The sequence below is a fragment of the Rhipicephalus microplus genome, chromosome 2 (genome assembly GCF_043290135.1).
Source record: "Rhipicephalus microplus isolate Deutch F79 chromosome 2, USDA_Rmic, whole genome shotgun sequence".
In the NCBI taxonomy this organism is placed as follows: domain Eukaryota; kingdom Metazoa; phylum Arthropoda; class Arachnida; order Ixodida; family Ixodidae; genus Rhipicephalus; species Rhipicephalus microplus.
In genome coordinates, this window is record NC_134701.1 from 299,349,876 (window position 1) to 299,362,491 (window position 12,616).

Below are 12,616 nucleotides of genomic sequence, written 5' to 3' on the forward strand. Positions count from 1 at the left end.
CACTCATAAACGCCAGACATGGAGCTATCAGGTGTTCTTCAACAGGGTTGCAAGCAGGCAGGTGAAGGGGCTTGGGAGGATATCAATACCCTTGCGTAACACTCATCCTACGAACTTGTCACGTGCTGCCGTGCCTACAAAGCGACGAGACCGAAGTGAACGTAGCTGCGAGGATCTTCTTCGCCCTGCCTGCCTGCCTAACTTTTTTTTCTCTTTTCCCGGCTCGAAGGCGTCGCGTGTTCATGCACGGACAGACCAAATGCTACTAATACTCTCCTCTTTACCTCTCTCTTTCACATTCCTTACTCTCCCCTACTACCCCTCGCCATGTGGAATTGTTGAGGTGACCTCCTGAGGAAGAGACAGTTATGATGCTTCACTTTTCACTTTCCTTTCTTTCAAAGCTACTTTAAAGAGTTGTGCGCACAGATCATCGAACCTCGATGCCTTCAGTGGCAGCGCGCAGTCTAGTGAGCATTGTTGGAATCACCCAAGAGGCGACATTAGGCAGTGTCCACAGAAGTGTACACGCTGGTGTACACACCAGCAGCTTCCATACCACAAGCCCATAGCAAAGGAGCAAACTCCTAAATATATGGTTTGGTTGCGACGAACTGCCAATATGACAACCACTTATCGTGGCACTTTGGAGTTTGTTATAAATAGTTTTGACAGTAAATGTAGACAATGTTGGCTTGCCCGATAGCGTCTGCTGTGTCTTGTGGGGTCTCAAAATGACTTGTGCTCTCAAGACTAACAGAGACGGTAGACACGACTGGGCAAACCAAAGCGTTGTGTATATTTATTCAATTACTTTTACATCCATGATATCGCCAGCCAAATGGAATACACCACCAATGATCAGCGAGCTAAAGCGCACCTTATAAATACAACCTTATACAATTATTTAAATACGCTCAATCAATATAACAACAAACACAAGGTAACACGAAGGTGACATGGCTGATGTTCGTAAAAAAGAAAGGGAGGCTGGGCGCGCATGCTCCCCCACAGCGTGAAAGTAGGTTTGCGCAGTGGTTTCAAAACCGAAGAAGGGTTTCAGCGTTGCCAATGCGATTAAGTGTCGGCAACAGTGACTCATCTATCACACTAACAGAAACCCAAAAGAATAATAAATTAGAACTGCGTTTTTACGTTTTGTCAAAAAAACTAGCGATCGGGTTACTTGTGAGAGGAAAAACTCTGCACCAGAAATATCATCATAATTTGCGCGTCAATAGCGACCAAAAAATCCTATCCGGACTGACTGATTCTGGTCAGAAGTACCTATGTGACACTGGTATAAAATATAATATAGTTTCTTATTGGGGAATGAAAGACATGCTAATGCAGGCGTGACTAAAACAATTGCGGCCACGGTTTCCTTGAAAATGGCTCACTCACTATCATTGTGCTATAGCTTTTTTTTTTCATTGCGCCTCTGTATTTTTTTGTTTGTTTCGATAAACCCCACCTCTTTCATGATTTTTGTTCGTTTATTCCTCCTCTTCAAAAACAATTAACAAAATAAATGTGTTTATAAAAACAAGCACCAATTAGAATCATCTCTATTCATCCATTCATTTGTTTTCTTCAACAAACGTTCTTGTAAACGAATCCTAACAGTAAAAAAAAACGCGACCGAGAAGCTATGTCATCCCACGTAATTGTTCGCAGCGAGAACAGACTGCAGTTGTGCATTTTCCACAATTGCCGAGGTGCGTGCGAGGTGAAGAAGTAGGAGCTGAATATCTTTATTTCTTTTATTAATTCATTTATTTATTTATTCATTTAGACATACTGCAGACCAGCATTTTGGTCCAGGCAGGAGGAGCATAAGAAACATCAAATGATTCGTTAACGCAAAAAAATAAATAAGCACGTATTCATACACTAATAGAGGTCACCAGTCTGCGAAACAGCAACAAAATTTATGACATTTGAACGCGCGAATTACCAAGTAGATAACGTTCTAGCTACATAGCAAAATTGTAAGCTGAAAAAAATCTCATGAGGCAGTAAATTGCATTTATCCACTGTTCTGCGAAAATAACTGTATTTATAAGCATTACTTTGTGAAAATATGGAAGATCGATCATGTTACGGCGGGTATTCCTAGCAGAGGCTGGCTAAACGCAACAAGGTACATTTAAGGCAACATTCCCCGACATAATTTTCTACAAAAACATTAAACGATTCAACTTTATTCTTGTTTCTAACAAAGGAATACAGCACAATGATGACAACTTCACTTTGGAGCAACGCTCGAATAGCTGAGAAAAAATCACAGCACATTCACCAGGTTAATGAAGACGAGTGGGGCGAAGCATGCGGACGGATGGATGGATGCACACATGGACTGATGGATGCTTCGTCCCACTCATCATCATTCACTCCGTAGATGTGCTGTCACACCGTTTTTATTGACATTCAATGAAATGCAACTGGCTACTATGACGACTACGACGACACGGAACATAGGACCCACCGCGTAAGGAGCTTCACGTCTAAAAAACATGTATGTAGGCGGGCAGGCCAAAGCAATATTTCAAATGCAGCATTCAGTGATGCTTTCATACAAGCAATAAAAAAGGTGCCTTATCTCGCAAAGTACACTGTTTTTTGTCAGAACGAAGTTTTTTCGGCCAATATTGTGTAGCCACTGCTGCTTGCGCAAGCCACTGCGTTTACCTTGGCGTATCATAAAAAAAAAATGCGTAACTATTCTCACTGTGGTTGTTGGAGTCATAGGCACAACAACACAGCTTAGCGCCTGGATAAAGCACAGAAAACGAAGCGCGTGCTGCATTTGTTACACAAAGCCTCGGCAAAAAATGGCACGAGCAAAAAAGAAAAGACAAGCAGAGTTCAAGAGCCACGCATCTCTAAGGACAACTGCGAAGGAGACCAGTTATTGTGCAGAAAATGTGAGACCGGGAGGATGCGAAGGGGAGCGAGGAGAGAGAGGGGAGGTCGAGCGTATGGCAGCGAGTAAAGTGAATGGCGGTACTTTCCCAAGATCAAGGGGCTTTATACCACATCAACCATGATGATCATGATAATAAAATGCACGCGAGCACAATGCCACCATTTGCTCGCCAGTTAAACCTAAATGCAGCCTGGACCATCTGCGTGGAAACATGGGACATCAGTTTTCACGGTTTCTCACTTTCTTTTTAAGATGTGGTAGAGTAGGCCTAGGCAGTGACATAACCAGAAGGTGCCATACTATACTTGTGCCCCCCCCCCCCCAGGTATTTTTTTTTTCTGCCATTGCATACAGTCACAAGCGAGAGCAGATGACGCTCGGTGTTTGTCTCACCCCTTCGCGCGAAGACGACGAAGATCAACGCTGAGCTCACCCGCACTCCCGGAGCCTACAAAAAGAAAGGGCATGGGAGTCCCTCTCTGTTCTTGAATGTGTGTGGGCGTCATTCTTAGGCTGCCTCAGCACCCAGTATATCCGACAGCCACAACGGCACATCACATTTGGCGCCCAACGACTCAGGATGAGCTAAGTAGACGTTTACATCTTCTAAGTGGGACGTCGCTCTCCACACGTTCCTTTAGCTCAACCACTGACTTTAATACAGCGTTAACTCCGTGAAACCAAGATAGCGATTGCCCCCGTGTTGTGTCGATGTGTTCGAGCAGCTAGACAACTCCACCAGGCTGGAAGCCTACAGGTCAGCTGTGTTGGAAGCCGATGCCCTAAACACAGAAATGAATCAGCGATGGCACGAATTAGAGGGACTGAAACTGATTATGCTAACCACGACGCCGCTAAAGATGATGACGTATCAAAGCGACCTCTTGACACGCAGTCGAAGGCAAGTCATGGCTTCTTTTGCAACTACTTGCTCCACACGTAGAATGCATCGAGCCCTTGAAGGTAAAAAAGCATCAAACTGCTGACACCGACACAAGCATGAGTTCAGAGGAGAGCAGTGCGTCAATGAATCTGAAACGCAGTTCAGAAAATCAACAAAGCAAAGCCAGAAGCAATAATACCTCGCGCATGTCTAACGAGGAAGACGCTCGTGACCGACTTTCAAGTTTCGCAGCAATCTCCTTACCGCATCTCGGGAAGGATAAAAACGCCTGGTTTCACCAAGTAGTCTACTGGTTTAAGACCTTCAGCGTTCCTGACGAAGTCGCTGTACCGTTTATTATCTCGAAGCTTCCAGCAAAATATTTTACATTGATGCGTCATCACACGAAAGTTGCTGATATCAGCACTTGGGCTGAGATGAAGGCAGCATTCAGCCGACATTATGACATGGACTGCTAAGTAGCGTCTAAGCAGCAAATGTTCAAAGCAACGCAATGTACTGGAGAGTCTTGTACCGACTTCGCCTAATGAAAGTTAGACCTCATGAAACGGTGCAATTATCCCGTACTCATCATGGCTACAGTGTCACCTAAGGTGCAAAAGAAATTTTTTGACAACATGTTCGGGCAGTTAAACGACATAATAAGCTCCTTTCTGCGCTTTGATCAAATCATGAACTCTGATGAAAACGTTAAGACTGTGGTTTCAAATAAAAGTGAGAGCCCAGAGCGAGAACACCATCCGCTAAACACTGCATTAAGGTGAAGCGTTCACCACGGAAGCCTAGCCGCTATCGATCGCGCACAGATAGCGTGGACTCGAGCGGTTCCTCAGACGCTCAAGTAGCAGGGCGAAAAGTGACTAAAAAAGAAGATACTAAGAGGACGCCATTTCCGTCGTGGCGAACAGCTCAATCAGCAACACCTGTTCTTGAAAAATCCCAAGGAAACATCTCGAGAGTCCATAAACTGTGTTTGAACAGCCCCGGCATTGGTCATTTTGTCACACGATGTCATCTACCGCTACCTTTCCAATTTTCGAAGTGGCAAGAAGAATTCGGATCTTCAAGTCAAAAACAATGGGGAAATGAACAAGTGGTGACAGCCATGACCGCGAGCAGTCACCAGTAGTTAAGCAGATGCCAAAAGTTCGATTACGGCTCCACTTGTATAAAAACTCAACTGAACATTGGGCCTTAATCCCTGCGTTTCGTGGAAACAGGTGGCCATCAACTGCAAAACTCGGGTCAAGTCATAAGTGCGGTAATTGTGAATGACCAACCACTTCTGCATATAAGTTCTTTCCCGTGACCGGGCATCGTATATTTTCAAGAAAAGATTGTGGACAAAGCTCTTGTACAACCGCATATGACCCACTAAACGGCCTTGTGCGAATGGGTCAACGAGGCAATCAAGTAGACGATTGCCATGGCTACCACCGAGGAGAAAAGTGGGCCGAGGTTCTCCCATATGACATGTTTTGCTACCGAGACACGGTTCGCCGTATTCCGTTTTTCTTTGTGTAGGGTAGAGATGCCGTACTGCAACTAGACATACTCTACAGTCACTGTGAACTACAAGAGCTTGAGGAAAAAAAGAAAATCAAGCTACTGTGCCAAAGTAAGTGACCTGCAGAAAGCCAGAAAGCTCTCAGCCACATACTGACTCGGGAAACACAATGATGAGCACTTATACAAGCTCCCCAAGGATGCTGTGCATGTGGAAATGTGTGACTATTTGAGCCGCATTGCTCACATAGAGCAACCTCATGCTTTGGAGTAGTGTGTGCCTAGTAGTGTGGATACGGTCAATAAACCTGAATTAAATTATCTGGGTATGTTCCTATGCACATTTACGTCATTTATGCCAAATTACATGCTTGAGAGATGCGCTGATTGTTTGCAAATGAATTTCAAAGATTGGCTTGAAAGGCATCATCTGACTGGCCAGAATTATTGGCAACACTGCCTGTGTGACGTCATGTTTGGCATCTCAACGAAAATGACGCAGCCAATGGCATCGCTAACTTTGACCGCTAAACTGTTTACTGTCCGTTTACAGTGTTTACAAGGCGACGACAACGGTGTTTGGCACGCAAAATCTTCCTCCTTTCCTGTGGAGTGTTCAGCTGGCTCGGCTCGGCACGATCGCCTCTGCTCCAAGTCCGTACTCGTCCCGGCTTTCACAGTTTTCATATTCCGTGCCCGCAGGACAAGTATATCCAGTCGGGGCGTCTGCTCTTACCAAATACTAGTACACCATACGTGGACAGTACACTCGGTTAGGTTTTGGTATTGCACCTTCTTGCTTGTTAAAAATTATTTTCAAATTTGCTGAGCATTTCAGCTACCGGGCTAGTGACAAAAGTGCCTAAGGAACATAAAAGCACCATTACCCTGACATGGTCGAAAAATCGTCGGAGTTGGCCTTTAAAACCCTTGTAATGTCACGAGCGAGAGCAGACTACGCTCGGTGTGTGTCTCAAGCCTTTGCGCGAAAAAGATGACGAAGATCAGCGTGCTCTAGGAACCGCGAAAAAGAAAAAATGGTCTGAGAGTCCTTTCCTGATCTCGATTGTGTGTGGACATCATTTTTAGGCCGCCTCGTCACCTAGTATATCTGACGGCAACAATGGCTTGTCATACACACATACAAAGCGAAAAATGACTATTTCAAAAAAGTGCCCCCCTTTCTTTCCCCCCCCCCCAAATGTCTGCCTACTCCCCTGGCCCTGGTGGGGCAGAGGAGGAGGTTCGGTGCTGGTGCCGGCAGCGTGCTCTCTTGAAAGTGGGATCAGTTGCTGTAGTCTGTTTAAACTTGTCGGCACGTTGACTTTCTTTATCCGCAAGTAATTTTTTTTTAAGATCGACATTGAGTTGTTGATACGAGTCACGTGGTCTGCGTTCTGGGGCGAGCAAGGCTTAGAGCATGTGTATTCGTAGGCCAAACCGAAGCGAGTATGAAAGCGTCATAGGTGACCCGAGTTTTCTGTAACTAGCTTCATCTATCTCTGGCTCAGGGAGTCCAGCTTCAAGCTGTCTTGAATTGTGGCTTGATGTCGGGGCTTCGTAACACCATCAGGGAGGGTGGACACCAATCACTTGGTAAGCTGCTGTGTGCAGTGAGTGAGTTGGGCCAAATTATAGAGCTGATGTCTCCTCATGGCCACTTTTTCTGCCCGAATGCTGGTTGCTAGGTGGGTGCCAATTGTTGTCAAGTCACTCAATAAGCCTAAACCTGTGTGGAGTTCTGTGGTGGTGCTATCAACCCTGTGATAGCCCCACCACATTTCCTAAATCTTAACTCGTGGTGCACACATGTCACACGGATAGGCTGCATTTAGGTTTAACAGCCGTCGAGCGCAAGTTGCGGCACTGTTTGCGCGAAGTAATGGCACCAGCAGCTCCTGCAATAGAGAAGTTGGGCCGGCGCCAAAAAAAGCACATTTTTTGGCTTTTATGGCTGGTGTAGATAGACATCTCCAGCAATGGATCGATGGGAACAGCAACTGCAGGTTGTTTATCGTGGATTTCTCGAGTTGAGTCGAATCTCAGCAATGCAGCATTCGTGGTAACTTGTTGATATATAGTTTTGTTTCAATGTCATACTAGGAATATTCTCCGGTAGACTCTCACTAAATGGAACTTAAAGGGACCAGAAAAATAGGTTCTGTCAACTAAGGTTCCATTTACTGAGAAACATCCATAAGTGCAAAATGCGAGAATGAGACCAACCTTGTTAGAAGCCCTTGTTCTATTTAAACAGTGGTTCTTTTTAACAGATTTCTACATACTGGGAGGTTGTTTTAGCATGTTGATCACTAGTGATGTAATTGGTTCAGCTGGTGACATCGTTGTTTGTAAAAGTAAGTGAATAAATGTACACATATTGGTTTGCCCGACCCTATCTGCTGTGTCCCGAGTGTTCTGAGAGCGTGGCTCTCTTATCACAGATCCCAGACAGACTACACCGATTCATTGTTTCAATTTAGTGTCCCTTTAAATATTTTGAAGGGGTCAAATAAGAGTGCATCAAAACGTATCTCAAGCTTTCTCAAATGGTCGTGTCTGACTGCAAACTTGAAAGTGAAATATCAAAATGCCACTGTCGAGTCCTTTGGAACCTGTGCATCAGCTTATCAAAAACGAGAAATGCTCGGAGCAGGGTGACTCCAGTGACACTCTATGCTTCAAGCATTTTTTATCACTTCCTGAACATGCACCGTCTTTGGAAACCTAACAGGCATGAAGGCCAGCGCAAATCATCCGTAAGAGATCACAGAAATCCACACTTCCAGCACAACTCACCTGAGGTTATAGAAAAAGTCAGTAGGGCATTGGGTCCTCGGTCCCGATCCAGGGCCCCAAGCTGCAGTAGTACTGTGCCTGGGGCCGCCGTCTCTGACACGCGCACTTCATACCGCGCCTGAAGGAACTCCGGTGCGTGGTCATTGTGGTCTGTCACCAGCACCCGAACACGAGCAAAGCCCCGCCGTGTGACAGGTCCACCCGAATCCCGCACTGCGATGGTGAGTAGGTGCTGCTGGGAGGCCTCGTGATCGAGGGGCAAGGCCAGTGACAGCACACCCGTGTCCGAGTCAAGCATGAAGTGGGAGTTGCTTGTGACCTGCTCACTGCATTGCAGCAAAGAAACATTGTGCCCTTTTCAATACAGTCACATTTACCTCGATGCATGCTGTTCTTCGCTCAGAAGAATCAAAACATTCGAGCCCATGTAAATATAACCTCATTATTTAATTATCCAACATGCAATAAGCACTGAGCAAAGCTTCATTTTGTAGCACGGTAGCACGTTGCTATTATGAGGACACTGGATCTGCTATAACTTTTCAAGTTGACCTCTTTGCTTCTGCTCATCGGGTGCCCTCATTGTAATGTACACCCTTTCTTGACCATGGTGGCAGCATGCAGAACCCTACAATTCACAATAAACTGCACTACAGGTGCTGCAAAAACTAAGCTTTTATTTTTACCTTACTACTCTACATTATGCACTTAAGGCAACCTAAAAAAGTGAGAAACCTTTAAAGCATAAGAAGATATAATATGCGACTCACATCTTTACATTTAAAAGCATCACCTTCATGATTGCTGACTCTTTTAGTGCTTTCACAATCCTAAACACCCAGTGAAGGGTGCTCATTGGTCACATTCAGCACCAGCTTAAAAATTGGGTGGTGCTACCCAACACTAGTGCTGCTACCCATTACAGCTCTTTTCCAAAACAAGACTAACTTTCTGTTTGTGCTTTTTTTTAAGTGTCTCTCTTTTCTCTGATCCTCTTGCACAGAGCAACTCAATCATATGGCTCCCACTAATGCTTGTTTTACCCGGACAGTCAAGCAGCAATAATGTTATCCTTCAGACCATAGGTATGCAGGTGGTTTTGGGATGTTGAACCTCACATATCAATCCACATGCCCAATTTCACACTCTTACTTTACGGCTTATCTGACATTTGAAGGTTTGTGCGGATAGTAAATTCTAGGTTGAAAGTGAAGTTTTTTTAACATTACTTTGGTTTGAACAATTTCAATTGAATTTGAATAGTATATACAGTTAAACCTGCTTATAGCGAACCTCCATATAATGAATTTCACGATATAACGAAATATTCCTATTTCCCCCTGTTACTCCACAGAAGTTCATGTATTTGTGACTTCTGTGTAATAAAGCAACAGCGGGAGGCATCCTTGACATAACAAATTTTGGCCACAAACAGTCTAGAAATTTTGACCCAGATTTTGTCATTTTGGTACAAGCATGCATCTTCCTCGGGTGTCCCGTCGCCAATGAAGCGCGAGGCGGCGACGTGCTCATGGCCCTGGCAACTCCCAGGCAAGAGCAAGCACTCAACATTGCGCACAAATGTGCACGAGGCGAGAAGGTGGGCCTGCGGCCCACCAGCAGCACTGCCGCCGTTCTTGCAGCCACGGATGGATGTGTCCTCCCCCATTCCAAACCAAAAACAATAAAAGAGAACCATTTTTACGTTGGCAGTGCCACGCTTTTAGTTAGTGTCACATATGTGGGTCCGCGCTGCATATGGAGAGTGCTTTACCAAATAGTTTTAGATCGTTGCAAGGCACTGTTGGCGAGCTGGATTGATATGTTAGGTTTAACGTCCCAAAACACCATATGATTATCAGAGACATCATTGTGGAGGGCTCCGGAAATTTCGACCACCTGGGGTTCTTTAACGTGCAGCCAAATCTGAGCACACGGACCTACAACATTTCCGCCTCTGTCAGAAATGCAGCCGCCGCAGCCGGGATTCGATCCCGCGACCTTCAGGTCAGCAGTCGAGTACCTTAGCCACTAGACCACCGCGACGGGGCACCGTTGGCGAGCTCCAAGAACAAACCGAGGCATCTGACAAGAAAGAAAATGAGTGCTTGCTGTTTGCTGTCCCGAAAGTATCTCTCTTACTCCTGCCAGGCTGCGCGCGAAATCGTCTCGCGAGGCGCTACCATGATCGAAGACTCCGGTACGATCCAGTGCTAGGTGAGAAAAGTCAACATCACTGCGGCTCTCCCAGCACTGTCAGACCACGGAGAAGTCATGTTAGAACATGAGAACGGCAGATATAGGCAACAAAGCCCGCGCAATGGTGATGATGATATGTGGGGTTTAATGTCCCAAAACCACCATATGATTATGAGAGACTCTGTAGTGGAGGGCTCCGGAAATTCAGACCACTGGAGTTCTTGAACGCGCATCGGAAATGCAGGCGCCGCAGCCAAGATTTGATCCCGCAACCTGCGGGTCAGCAGCTGAGTACCTTAGCCACTAAACTACAGCGGCAAGGCCCGCGTAATAATGACAGGCTAGCCTTAATTGCCACAGAGTGAAGCAACAACCATCGTGATTAGTATGGGTTTGTATTTGAGGAACGCACGGAAAAAGTCCACAATGCTATTTGATTTTTCTTTTAAAGTGCTGCACAAGGAATGACCCCTCTGCATCTCCTGCCATGCAGTGGGGTTTAACTAATAGTGTGCCCCATCTTTTTTTTTTTTCTTCCTCTCTCTCTCTTCTACATTATGAGTGGTACAAAAAGTGGGCCACTTTTTTTTTGCTCGTGTCATGGGCAGCTTTCAATATGGAAGAAAGTGTAAAAGTGTCGACGATTAAAAATACGCTTCCGAGATCTGTGTACCGTGAGCGGTAAATGGTGTATATGAATAGTTTGTTGCTGTTACTGTATCATAGCCAGCTGTATCATTTTGCACCCTTGAATATGTATGCTGCGAGGTCTTGCATACCGTTATCTAAACGGCAATTTCGTGTTTTAGTAAAATTGCCAGTTTTCCTTTCTTGTCCAGTTTTCTTCCCCCCCCCCCTTTTTTTTTACAGGTTCATTCATAAGCTGCATCATGTTTTACGGCAGCTCTTAGAAGATGAATCAGTTCTCGAAGCTGGCCACGTTTTCGCCTGTAGATCAAAACAACATTGAGAGAAAGTGACAGTGGCTATGGGCTCATTCTACAGATGTAATCTATAAGCAAGGAAGTAAACCTGTGAGCTCAAGTCCCAGACGACAAAGGCGTTGGCAGATTTTTTTTTTTTTCTGGATCGGGGCACCATCTTGATTAGAGTTGGGCCCAGGCAGACAGAGGTGGTACACCATTATTTTGTGTGCCTATACCATGGAAAATTTTCGTTTGGAAAGTGGGGAGGGGGCACGGGCTTGGTCCCAATAGGTCCTCTGAGATTCAAGGAGCACCCGTCTAAGCCCACAACATTGATTATTTCAGTATGTTTTTCAAAAATGGTGCCGAATCCATGCAAATACTTTTCTGTCGAAGCTTAAGGACATGAATCTAAAGCAAATAAATGCACCTTTATTTAGCTAACGAGCTACAGAGCACACGACGGTTACTGGATAGATTCCAAGTACACGGCAATGGCTTTCGGCAGTGCGGCCTGCGCACCAGCTTCCTCGCAGTGCATGATTGCTAGCGGCGTTATAAAATAAATACACTACTCTACTGCCTCAAGGTAGCGTATACAGTTACTCAAGGTTTAAGCAATCACGGGCCCTTGGAGTAAACTTTGATGGCAGCATGCTTAAGGAGCTTTTCTTTCAGGAAGTGGGGTTTTCAGCAGCGGTTTGCATCAGTGGACACAAAGCGCAGGAAAGACGACCCTGTGACGTGCGCATCTGACATTGATGACAACATCGATGAGGAGTTTCTCTCCACCGGCGCCAACGCACCCTTTGCTGAGTTCATCTCGATAGACGATAACATCCCGACTCGCAAGCGGCAAAGTGTCACCGAGATTTTCGTGGAGGTGGTGGGGGGCGGCGTAGCAAAGGAGGTGGGAGACGAAGCACGGGAACACAGCGGCGAGAACATAAGCATGCACCGACCAACTAACTTCGGCAAAGCCCTTGATCGAATAGAATATTTACAAAGGTTCTTTTGCAGCAAAAACAATGAAAATGCAGACAATAGTCTGCAACGTAGAAAAAAGAAGCTTTTGTTGTCCAAAGATGAGAGACAACAGCAGAAAAATACATACAATGTTTGTTTTTTTAGAAAAAAAAAATGTTTTTTGCTCTTACACCTCTGTATGGACTTGTCAGCCTCATTTTTTGCTGGATTCGGATCGTACATTAATTTTCCACATTTTTTTTTTAAACATATACACGAGCTTCTACTGTATATGATGATGTGTTACTTTAAGGCAAACCTTCAAGCTTTCTGCAATCTTGAAATCCACTCTGTAGATAGCAGTTTAACGAGACCACTGTACCCACT

General features: G+C 45.2%; 1 protein-coding gene across 7 annotated transcripts in view; it reads right to left on the reverse strand.

Annotated features, from left to right (window-relative positions):
• LOC119178697 (fat-like cadherin-related tumor suppressor homolog) overlaps positions 1–12,616 on the reverse strand; it is an 812,220-nt gene that overhangs the window by 665,543 nt on the left and 134,061 nt on the right. For all 7 annotated transcript variants that reach the window (XR_012888480.1, XM_075882464.1, XM_075882456.1 and 4 more), the window contains exon 10: positions 8,139–8,464. Coding sequence is in view for 6 of the 7 variants with exons in the window: in XM_075882464.1 (XP_075738579.1) it covers positions 8,139–8,464 (326 nt within the window). In the remaining variant the exon portion in view is untranslated. The remainder of the gene's footprint in view (positions 1–8,138; positions 8,465–12,616) is intronic.